A 13151-nucleotide genomic window follows, 5' to 3' on the forward strand; every position below is an offset into this window, starting at 1 on the left:
AGTATTGATTTTTCCTTCCTGTAAAAATGTCTCTCTTCGAGGTCAAAACGGTGTTAACAAAATAACGCTCGCCGATCTGCGAGATTTTGCGAGTCGGTTATTTGTCAGATTTTCTAACGAAGGTGTACGATACGAAGAGAACGTTCTATTCTCGCATCACCTCATTTCACTGCACTGAATACGCTTACGTCACACCTCCCGCCGCTTTTAATCTAGAGATATTCTTTTCGCATTTGACAGTGGACGAGATGGCCGATAACACGTAGGGACGGTATACCTAAATTCCGAAACGTAAGACTCGCACAAGATTATTCTTTTTTTCTGTGCTTCGGCGTAACACCGATTAACTGCGCGCGCGCGCGTGTGTGTGTGTGTGTGTGTTCTCCGTCGTCCACTAACAAATCTCACAGCGGTGACATGTGGAATTGATTCGAATATAAGCGGGCAACGAAACGCCAGTCGATCGACTTATAAAACAGTCGCGATATTATAGTTGCGTAGTACACATACGAACTGAAATTTCCTGAAATGTAAATCTGTAGATGCAAATGATATCAAAAGTAATTCGTACAGTGATAACTATAAATATTCTACAATCGGATTATTTCGTATAATTTTGGCTTTCGATATATTTCTTTATCGGTGTATGTGGTAGTGTGTATAGAGAGTAACTTTTTATTATTATACAAATTAGTTTTTACTTTTAATTGATATGTATGACTACATATATATATAGACAGAAGATATGCAGAAAGAAAAAGATAAAGACACATCCACTTGAAACTTTACACGTACGCTGAAACATCTACGAAGCCTTCGCAGCCTGGCAATTAGACGTGAACATGAATAGCTGGCAGTTTTGTCGCAAAGCTCGATTCCAAAGTACGAAACAAACACGAACAAACCAAGATTGTCCCAATTTTGGTTCACTAACTAACTAATAACATTCTCATCGCTCGGCATGAAACTAACATCTCTCCTGGTCTTCGTGCGGAGCAGCATTCTTCACGCTTACTAACGATGCCGCCCTTTTGACAGTTGCTCGAGTGCGTGAACGACGATCAAGTGACTTACTACGCGAGTGCGAATCGCGACCTACAACCGTCGGAGGGTGATCCTTCGCCCCTACTCACCCCCGACCCGCTACCCGATCCCGCGGCAGAACCACTTCCGCTGCCACCTCCGACTCCAACCTCCGCACCAACCACCGAAATTGTCACGGCGCCACTAACTACAAACGCCCAGGTACTAACAACCTTAACACGCAACCGTTTAGCTCACGTAGACGAGAGACGCGGGATCGTCATTGCGCGCAATTGAACGAATCCCCCATATAACACAAATATTCAAACGCCATCCTAGAGACGTTTCTGAGATTTTCAGATATCTCTGAAACGCTTTTAGGATATTTCTTGAACATTTGGGTCTTATCGCCAGAGTCAAAATTGTCGCACTATGTCAAACCTTTAATTCTACAACACAGCGAGAGCTAAGATCGCAAAACAAGTTGAATTCTGATAATACAATTTATTCCTACATTGATCAGTATGATATTTTAATCCTAGAATATTTTAAATCCTAGAAACCTTTTATTCTCTACGTCTTGGAGACGTGTAATGTTTAAGAAAGGAAAACTCGAAGATTTTTTAACGTGACATGTATATAAAACAAATTGGAAATTAATGGAGTGAGAAACAGTAAAAAGGAGAGTTCATAAAAAAATATTTAAATCTCAGAGACGCGCGTTAATATTATGGGATTTTCTTTTTCGCTGCTTTTAGCGTCAAAACAAACAGATCGTTTTGAACGAGAGCATTTGTAGCATCGAAGTGGCTGAAATTAAAATTGAATCTGTAGAATTAAAGGTTCGAGAAAGAGAAGTTGACAAGTATATGACAGTCGAAATAGGTTTGGATCTATGAGCCATCTAAGTAGCGCAAATCGTTCCTAACACATTGCGGACGGATTACGAGATATCTCGTATTTCATATTGCGTCGTTAGAGGCGAAAACATACTCAGTTACTGGGTACGGTTAGCAATAAAATGTCTGGTCCGCAATGTGTTAAGAACGTCAGAGTGGCATGAAAATTTCGACTCGAATAGAGTTCTCGTAGAATCGCGCACTGACGATCTCAATCTTCGTTTGCAATGTTCGAGGCTTTGCATGTGATTCCACACTTCCCCTGTATTCCTGTGCGATTAATAATTGAAGAAGAAGAGGAAGAATACATTTTACTTCATCGAAGATCACTTGTGTTTTTCTACGGTAGCCTCGATTTATGTGTACAATCATTAGGGGTACCCAAAAGCAATCAAGTACTTGCAAGACTCGTATTTTTACCAGTTTCTACTTGAATTGTGTAATGTACAAACAGCATATTTTTATGCTCAGTCCTTTTTGGCATCCGGGTGAAACTTTCAGGTTGTTCTTCAATCTTGAATCAATGAACTGGAATGTTTGCGAAATATCGAAGATAAACTTATGCATCTTTATTCTATATTATAAGTAGCCCACAATGATTTTAATATTGATAAATTATTTCAACTTATATAAAGAAAAAATTAACAAGAATTAAAGTGAATGCATTCTAAATTAACTGGTTCGAGTTAAAAGTTAATTCGTTCAAGAATAACTGAATCAAGTTAAGAGCTATCAACGTTTTAACCTTCTGACCAAACACTGAACCAACCAACCGGTTATCGTACCCAACTCCGTGAAAAAAAAGAGATTTAATTCGGAAACACTCGATTGCTCATGGGCACCCCTGGCCAATGCCTCGAGACGTCTTCGCATAAAATACCAGCCTCTCAGCTCACGGTCGTCGGTTCGCGCCGCGCGGAAAGAGTCGCTCTCTCACGCCCGGCGAGTCGGAGAAGACGGCCTCGCGCGATCGCTCGGTCCCGACGACGCATTCAACCTCCGACGAAACTTTGCAGATGAACGGCGGCCAGACGCCGCGGTGCCTGCGCCGTGCGGACTCCGGGATGCCGCACGACGAGCTGACGCCGCGCTCGGACTCGTCGAACTCGCCGCCGCTCGACGCGGTGGGCGCCGGCTCGGTGGCCGGCCACAGCAACACCAGCAGCAACAGCGAGACGTCCAGCGGCGTGCACAGCAACGCGAGCAACGCGAGCAACGCCAGCCACAGTAGCTCGCAGCGGCGGGCGACCAGCGTGGACGACCTGACCGGGGAGCCGCGCGAAGAACCGCGCGAGCAGTGGCGCAGCTGTTCGCTTCAGCGGGGCACGCAGCCGCCGACGGCGAACAGCACGTTCTCGCCGCCCAACAGTCGGCCGGGCACCAGCCAGTCCTTCTCCTCGCCGCAGTACGTGAACCACGTGCCGCCGTTCAGCAACGCCGTCAACAACGGCGAGATCGGCGCCGGGTGTCCGGCTGTCATCCTGGAGAACCCGAACGAGGCGACGGTGGTGATCCGCCGCAAGCTCTCGAGAACGAAGCTGACGGACCCGCTGAACCCCGAAGAGCCGTTCGGCCGGTCCACCAACATGCGCATGACCTCCTTCACGGAGAGCAACGACATCCGCATACAGGCTTCCTCGGCGACCCTGCCGCACTACCCGACCCAGCCGATCGTCACGTACCCGCACTGCTCGACGATGCCGTTGCCGCACGCCTCCCACAGCGTGGCGACCGCCAACATGAGCGGCGGCTCCACCGGCAGCTGCGGCTCCGTGCCGCGGCACACCTTCGTGCCGCCGCACACCACCGTGCCGACGCACACGACGCTACCGTCGCATCACAACGGCGTCAGGCTGCTCCACGGCGGCGGTGCGAGCGGCGGTCCCAGCAACCCGTTCGTCAAGAGGTTCCCGCCGGTGCAGCTGCACACCCAACCGTGGGCGCTGCCCGGCCACCACACCTTCCCGCAGCTGCCGCAGAGCAACAACAAGCTCTCCGCCACCGCGCAGATCAGGCAGAGCGACCGGGACTCGGCGAACTTCTCCATGGCCAGCAGCGGCGACTCCGACACGTGCTTGCCGCATTAGAGCGGCCGCCGTGGGATGTGCCGGACTCGCCGGGCGTCTCTCAGTGTGTTTTACGTGATATTTTCGTAACTGACACTTCGCCGCTTCTTCCTCGAGGGCGGCCGAGGTCGATCGAGAGACGCGCGACGGCCGGAGAGAGACGAGGTTTGCGCGAACTCGAGTACTTCGCTTTGGAAATCGGTAAGAGGGTTCTCTTCGGCCGAATCGTGATCGTACGCGCCGCCTTACCAGGTATGAATCGTGCGCTTCTTCTTCTTGGCGTGCCTCACGCCTCGGAAGGGAATATCGGGAGACGATACGACATATCACACACGCACTTGCCGTTTGTTAACGTATAAATGTACATGCCATTCCTCGATATATCGCTACCTCTATTTTTTATAATCTGATGTAACTCGACGCGCCGGTCGGATCTCGCCTGATTATTCAGATAGATGCGCGCCGATGTGGCGCGGACGTAGAGTTTTATCGCGTGAGAATCGCGAGTGCAAATTCCATTCGTTCGAATAAACGGCAAACGTAGTGTAAAAACGTGCGGGAAGACCGGGGAAGGCGCGGACGAGCATCGTGCCACGAATGGCTTGCGGGGACGATTAATAACTATAATTAAAAGCACCAATTCCGTTACATACATATCCTACCAGTCGTGATCCCACTTTATCTCTAATCTCGCAATAAAACGAAATACCCGGGGGGCGAATAGTGGTAAATCGTGGAAACAATAGTCACTCGATCGAGAAATCCCTCATCCTGGTTGGGGCGCGTGAAATCAGATCACGATGAATTAATAAGTGTAAGTAATAACAAATCCCCGCTCGAGTTTGCGAAAACGTCTCTCTCTCCCTCGGCACGCGTCGACGTGTGCTTATAGTTAAAATCATCTCAATTCCATTCTATTATCTCGACATACGAGGGAGATAGAAACGCTTCGCGTGTGTCTGGAAAATGCCGAGAACAACAATCGTCGGCAGGCGAGAGTGAGAATAATGTAGTTATCCCATTTTAGGTATGGAAGAAAAAAGTTATCGTGTTGTCCTAAATAAAATTCGTGTATAGAGTGAAGTAAGAATAGTCGGTTAAGGAAATGTGGAGAAATTCGGGTCGCTACTTCATCGTAAAGCGTACGCTTCTGTATTTAAGATCTTTTTTCTACCGATTTAACAACTATTGTATAAATTTTGTTAAAACCTATTTGTACATTGCTGATTGTTTGTTTATACTACGACTCGGGCGAGTCACTTTTTCAACTGCGATAAGATGGAAAATGATGAACAGATGTTCTCACGTTTAAATGCACGTTCAAACTGGGCGCGAGACTTTTTTTTATCTCTCATTCGCTCTTCATCTTTTTCTTTTTTTTCTTTTGTTTTTTTTTTCTATATATATACGTATAATATATATTTATATAGATCTCTTGTCACATCGAGAATTCGTCATCGAGATAAATGTTTGTTTGTCCCCAAATCTTGTATGAGTTGTGCGTTTATAAGTATTAGCATTTACATGCGAAATGATGCGATTTTTGTATGAATTATTATGCCGTAAGAACGTTGTGCCGATTGCAGTCGTACGATTCACGGCCTTGACGAGACCTTCACGGTACATCCATCAGAAATTCACCGTAACGTTGAATCTGTTTATGGCCTGGTGAAACGAGACACCACGATTCTCGGGCTCGTGATGGTCGTGTCGTAAGATTTGCAATATTAACAGTGCCATCGGAGTTAGTAAGCACACAATCAGCATAGAGATTAGGAACGGTACTTTGTTCCGTAATAATTAAGCAGGCTGCTCATAAAGTTTAATTTATGCTACGAGCAACAGCCGTAGACGAGATCCGTCTCTCGCGACGATAATGTGTGCTACTTATCCGTCTGTGAGAGAATACCCAGTATTTCTGTATCCACGCAGTCTGTTGCTCCTCGTTACGATCATTGCGCGAAATGCGCGGCATTTCATGCGCGCAACGTTCCGCTTTGACCTCTTCTCATTACCGGGAATTTTTATTCGTTCATACATCATTTCAATCGATACACAACGAGTATTTATTTAACGCCCGCAAATTGTATAAATGACTCCATTAATGCTGGTCCGATTCTCTAAGTATAGTGACATTGAAAATTTCCAATTAGGCGCGTTATTTTTGTATACCTGTGCATCATGATTGCTGCTTTGCAGAATTGTTACCGATTCGTCAAATTATCAAGATGCACAAATAATGTTCCTGATTGGAAATTTTCGATGTTACTGTTACGCCTAAGGACAGCATTAATCGCGTCTACTATACACACGGCGTCATGTATGCCTTACCATTTCCTAGCTCGAAAATTACACGATTCTCACCCTTACGTGTATGCACATACGATCAAAACCGTTATAATTAGAGCCATTATAACTCTAATATTATAATTTAAGTTACTTATGTGGTCTTCGATCTTATACAATTCGGCATAATAAAAGCTGCAGCATTTTTTTCTCGATAAGTAACGCTTTTGGGGTGTCCGATAGAAGAATTCATTTTTTAGTGATTCTCTCAAGAAATACATTTTCCTATTAGATACGCAGCGTGCTACGAGAAAAAATGTTGCGACTTTTATTATTCCGAGTGCGCACGCGTAAGTTTGAAATTGTACAACTCTCGATCTAGGAAATAATAAGGCATACATGGTGCACAGTGTATACATAAGAAAAAAATCATTAGCGCGCCGTAGGAAGAGAAGGAAGCGCGCGTCTGCAAGCGCAGTCGCGAGCGGAAGTTGAGGGAAAAACGATTACTGCCACTAATCGTGAAGATCTACCGATCTCCATTGTATTTACTTGTTTCGTCGACTGCCATGTTATTTCGTCCTTTCGTGAAGTATGAATAATCACCGTGCTCGTTTTAACTCGTACCTAGTGCGTTTACCTGCGCGTACTTGCTTGACTCGGCACGTGCGCGCGACCGTTCGCTACATAAGTTGCGTTCTTTCGCGACTATATATCACTTTATGAGACGCGTGATGTGACGCGAGACTGGTCTCTCGCGAAGATGCATCTCACACGTCCTCCTCGAGGCATTTCTCGCGATCTAACGCGACGGGCACTGTCGACCGGACGAGTGAAGGTCACTTACCCGGAGTATTACAGATCGATCCGCCCAGAAGTAATCCGCCATTTATCACGAGATGCATTCCACGAGTGGCAATGCATGCCGACGATCTGTAAGAATTCGCGGCCGCATAGTCGAATTCGTGTCCACGACGGCGCGAATTCGCTCGGATGCGAACCGACCGATGCCTCGTTAGATCGCGAAGGGGAACGTGCGGAACTCTCTCTGATGTGAGTTGGATATGGACGGACGAGTGAAGTTGCGCTGCAACTAAGATCGATCGCGAAACAAGACCCATGCGATACGTAAGGCGCAATCAATGGGAATATTTCTAATCGAACGAGTTCCATCTGGTTGGGCGGGTATATCCGAACGACAAGAGATGGGATTCATGTCGATTCACAGAATCTTTCCGGAACGACGCGATCTAAGCCTAGAATTAATTCTCCTTTTCTCGATTATATCGAACCGGGATCATCAGGGAACTGACGATGACCGTAAGCAGTGAGCGTCATCAATGTTCCACGTCTCATGTTACTACGACACACCGTCGACTCTGTATAAAATTGTGCGTACCGTTCTGGAAAGAGTTTATATGAGTTAATTATATTAATTATCATTATTATTATTATTATTATTACACGTTAATTTGAGATAAACGCAGAGATGTTCTTACGTAAACACCGATAGGAAAGCACGCACTCAATGATGAATGATGAAATAGTATTACGGTTGTACGCCGATTCGCGGCACGTGACGCGCGTGCTGACGACTAAAAAGACTTTACGCATTCCGTGAAGGTAACTACCAACGACCCACGAGCAAGTATGAGCCTCCTGAATGCGACGATATATGTTCGGAAGTCATACTTCTTCCGGACAGTGTTGAGACAATGCGATTCTTGGAACGAAATGCGTCTTTGTTTTCCGGTATCTTCCAGTTGTACTACTAGTAGCGATAGCAAATGCGAGATGTTCTCAGCCTCGTTCGTAGAATGTTTTCCGTTAACGCGAGTTGTTGCGCGGGCAGAGATATTAATGATTCGCCGAGTATGAGAGATTTATTCTGGAGGAGGAACAAGAAGAGAAAAGAGAATAGCGCGCTTTCCATTTACTTAAGATATTACACAAGAAAATGTGATGTGTAATCCGAGTGCAAATCTAGTGGGTTGTAACGGTTGATCTTGGTCCACCGTGTCAAGCATAACTTGGTCTTATCGTAGTTGTATTAGCGGCATTTAGACATTCGCACGAGAGAGAGAGAGAGAGAGAGAGAGAGAGCTTCTATCGACGGCCGTTTCGCGAAGGATACTCGCGACGCGTCGGAATCTTGGGTTGCGCAATTCCGTTTGCGAAGCAGAACATATAGAGCGCGTTGTCTCGCTACAGAGACGCGAGAAAGCACTTGCCGACAGGCACAAGAGAGAGAGAGAGAGAGAGATTGACCAATTGATCACGAGCGGCAAGTCAGACACTTTTTTACGACTTCGCGAGCGCGCTTTGCCAATCGTACATATCATCTCGCAAGGACCATGCATCTCGCGATGACACTTTTGAGGATACTCAAGCAATAGCACGAAGCATCGATATCAAGGGCTGGACCAGACTTCTTAAAGATCAATGATAATACCCAATGCAGTACGAAGATATTTTTTAACGGCTATTTTCGATACACTATCAGACGTAATAAAGAGGAAGACGGAGAGAATTTTCGTAGAGAGATCTAAATTTAGAGAGAGAGAGAGAGAGAGAGAGAGAGAGAGAGAGAAAGAGAGAGAAAGGCTCATTCGGTCTCCTGATATCGTAGTCCCGTGTAGTCCAATAAACGCTCACCACCCTTGATTCTGTTTCTAAATAGATACTTAACGCGCTAGGATCACGTATTGTTCTCTCAACGCAAGTGCTTCGGCATAACACTCTTCCACGAACTACTCGCGGGCGCTTCCGTTATCGAGAAATCTTCGAACGCTGCGACATCGTCTTATCTTTACTATCTTTCATCGTGCGAAACATAAATGAGGAAGAAGACTAATTTTATAGGAATCAAAAAATTCCCTGAGGATAATCCCGATGGAAATATTTCGCTGTAAGTACTATGAAAATCGATGAAATGAAAGTTATTGAAAAACTAGTGAATATATATAAAAATGAGTAATAATTTTCCTTATAAAATGCAATGCAATACTGTGAAATATAAGGAAAATTGAAGTATACTGTTGAAAAGTAATTAAAAAATTTTTAAATATTAGATATAAAATTTACTGAGAATATAACTGAATGCATGACTTTCAATAAAAATTGCTGAAATATCGATTAAGTAATTTTTTATTTCAAATATTGATGAAATGATAATGAAATGAAATGATAATGAAATGGGATAAGTTGAGAGAGATTTTCAAGTATGTTTTCATTATATTTCCAATCAAATATTTCCATCAAGGAATTCTTGACTTTTCCTCTTAATTTATGCGGAGAATTAATCTAATTCTTTATACAAATTTTACATTCTCACTCGAATGCGCTTTATTTGCTCCATTTAGTGCTGTTTTAAGTCACAAGGTCGGCAATGAGTGAATCGATGATCTCTCGAGCAGCTTCCTGTAATTTATCAGGAGATATTTGACGGAGATTTGTCCGATAACGCAAGTTCGCGCGCGCACACAATCGATGCATTCTTGATCGCGCCGTCGCAACCGCCACCGATACAATATTTGCGAGATGCACACAGCAGCGCGGTAGTAGCACAAAGAAAATCCTATCTTTTGATAATTGCACCATGAATATGGCGGATATTGCTGCGGCGTAATCGCGACAACCATCATAGAAAATAGTTATCGCCGTCAATGGGGCACGCGTCCCGATATATAATCATTCAAGACACAGCATCTCCGCGGCTTCAGTCTCCTCTCGTACGACGTGTTACGTACGCGGAAAAACGGTTCCGTTGATGTAATTGGATTTTCCGTCGCCTGGAAACCAGACGAAAACTCGATTGTAGGAACGGAAAAATATCTGTAGAAACCTAGATAGACGAAAATGAGTATAATATTCAAACATTTAATATATACTCTGTGATGCCAACAGCACAACGTGTTTAAATATGTTTGTTTTAAGAAATCTTTAAGGAAGCTCATTTATTATACCATAATTTTAATCAAAATATTGGCTTCTTGTTATTACATATTACTATGAATTATTATTATTATATGTTTTTATTACTACAATAATTCCGGATTAATTGCGTTTTCTTTCGGGCAAAATAAGCAGCAATATTTATGGCATAAGAATGTCATTGCAATTTTTTCATCAGATGGTCTTCTTCTACATACTAACAAAGTGCTTCTTGTTTAAGGATACGTCTTAACATACTTATGCTAATCACGATAATATACCGAAATATGTCTATCTGAGAGGTTCCTACTCGATCAATTGCTCTCCGTTGTCTCAACCGAGTTTTAATGCGGCTGAATGTTCGCACGAACGTTCGCGGTAACGGAAATATCATTTGTTGTCACCGAGTTTTCATCCGATCCCTGTTGCAGGAACTGACGTTTTTTCCGAGTATATACGCATGTTTCGTTCATTTCGAGATAAATATTGGGTTACTCGTTATTATCTCCGCCTCTTTCCGCCTCTTCTCCAGACAAAGGATCGGAAATTCATATTTTACCGTTTCACTCGTATATTTGTACACAAAGATCTCGCGCGTGTCCGAATATTCGTCGATTCGTCCGTCGTATCAGTTCGTGTCGAATGAATTCACGGTGGACGCTTGCCCCATTCCCGACGGCTCTGCTTCGTTTATACTTGCGTGCGGTTTAAAATCACGTTAGTAGTCGTCATCGTCGACGTACGCGAGAAACAAGCGCGGCGACGGATACAAAAGCTGCCTCTCGCAGAAATATTTTTTTACCGTCTAGTGTCAGCGACCGTACTCTAATTCGTTTTAGATCCGGCTAGAGGAACCTAGACGTAGGGTGTGACCGTAGGCAGTCGAGGAAGGCTCCGCACCGGAGGCGTCTCGAGAGCAAAGAGCAGCAATATCTCTATTGCCGTGAGACGCGCAGCCCCGAGAATCGCTCGTACCTTAACCCGTTAGCGAACACACGCACACACACACATATACACATATATACATACATGCAGCTTTAACGATTACAATATAAGCCAACGTAACTACAATTATCACAGAAATACAGTGATATCGATATACCCTCGTCTTGCGCGGTGACAAAACAAATCACGCGTAAGAAAACAGTACGGCAACGTCGAGCACTAATTAACATTCTGATGAGGCAATAACGTTCCCAAAGATACCTGCGAACGCAAGATAACGTTAATTAACGTGGAAATTACGATTTAAGAGTACCCCCTGGATACTTGCTGCGACTGTTCTTGTTTAATAATGTTAGAAACGAGAAGACGCATGCCAAGAATGCTTGCAAGAATGCTTGCGTTATACGTTCAAATAAAACAATATCGGGACGAACACTTTTCATTTATTCAAATATTATCAATAAATAATCGTACAATTAACTTTGACAAAATCATGAGAAAAAGGTTGAAAAGAAAGATTACATGCCAAGTTAATTTTTTGTTTGAAGAGTCTTAAATTCTCCAATCGGAATTCTTCTCGTCGTTTAAACTGACACAAAAAAGACAAAGATAACACTATTCGATACCGAATTTTATTCGTCAGAAACAGAGAGTATTCCGTGATAAAATCGTAATAACATAAGCAGGATCCATACACTTTCAACAGTTAAACTTGACAAAGTCGCTTGGACGGGATTAAGGTCACGAGGTAAACGTCACGATACCAAGGTCCAACAGTGAGATTGGCTGATCGAAATTCCACTTTTTTTTAAATATTTTTGTTACTTGATCATTGATCGCGAGCGGAACCGTTTTCGCAGGTTCCACCTGAGCGAGAGCATTGCAGAAAGAGCCGGTCAGAGCCCTCCAAAGAACGCGTCCCAGGGGCGTGTGTATAACCGCGAGAGAATGCTTGATCGATGTGTCGTTATCGACGGCTCCTCCGAGAGAACACTGTAAATAATCGAGAATAATCATGTCGAGTGAAGAAAGAGAGAGAGAGAGAGTGTGTGTGTGTGTGTGTGTACGAATGAATGTGTGCGTGAGTGCGTGAGCGCGAGCGAAACGGACACATAATACAGCGAATGTGTACGAATAACTGTATAAAGACTGATTAGATTAGCCTTGGTATTTATTCGAATTTAACGATTAAACGCTACCGCTTTGCGCGCCCTAAAATACTCGCGGAGCACGATGCCAAAGGTATTCCTTTCCCAGCGAAGAACCACCTTTGCGCCTCGTTTTCTTTTTATTTCTCTCGTTCAAGCGAGCGAGAGTCGGCCTTGTCGATCACGCGCTTTGATTTTCTCTTCGCCGCCTCACCTTCTGCCCCCTCCCCCTCTCTAGTCCGAAGCGTAGTTCGGCTTTTCGCGCCTCACTCATAGTTTCCCCGAGATTCCCCGAGGAATCTACGCTGGCCTATAGTTAATCCCGGAGAAACATTCTTTCCCCACTTTGTGAAACGTTCGCTTCGTATCGTTATTCCATTTCGGCCGCACACGCTTGCGTTTCAGCAGGTAACAGGTCAGGTAACAGCCTGACTATTCGGGAAAAAAAAAAAATGAGAGAGCGAAGGCTGATACGGTGTATAGAGATTCGACGTGTTAATACATTTCGGACGAGTTACCTCCGTGCACGCTTCGATTTTTTTCTCTCCTTTTTTTCTCTTTTTTTAGTAACCGACGATCCGACATGTCCTCGACATCGTGCTCGAATATGTATGAACGCAGCAAAGGCAGAGGGAAGAATTACATTGCGCGGTTATAACAGCGACATTATTATCGTCACAACGTATCAATATTATTCAATGCATCGTATAAACCAGTAAACTAAATGTAAACTTTGTATATTCATTTACTAAGAGAATAAAAGTAAATTATTCGATGAATAATTGCGACTCGACGCAATCGTTTCCCCATCCCTCGACGGATACAGCGAGAACGAATGAATTGGGAAGGTT

General features: G+C 44.2%; 1 protein-coding gene across 1 annotated transcript in view; it reads left to right on the top strand.

Moving 5' to 3' along the window:
* Positions 1–13075, top strand: part of LOC106747471 (protein tincar) — a 116206-nt gene extending 103131 nt beyond the window's left edge. Inside the window, exons 12-13 of the mRNA XM_014625028.1 lie at positions 241–291; positions 2939–13075. Coding sequence (XP_014480514.1) covers positions 241–291; positions 2939–4009 — 1122 coding nt within the window. The 3' untranslated portion in view covers positions 4010–13075. The remainder of the gene's footprint in view (positions 1–240; positions 292–2938) is intronic.
* The last annotated feature ends 76 nt before the right edge of the window (positions 13076–13151 follow it).

The sequence above is a fragment of the Dinoponera quadriceps genome, unplaced genomic scaffold (assembly GCF_001313825.1).
Source record: "Dinoponera quadriceps isolate SergipeBrazil2010 unplaced genomic scaffold, ASM131382v1 scaffold1750, whole genome shotgun sequence".
In the NCBI taxonomy this organism is placed as follows: domain Eukaryota; kingdom Metazoa; phylum Arthropoda; class Insecta; order Hymenoptera; family Formicidae; genus Dinoponera; species Dinoponera quadriceps.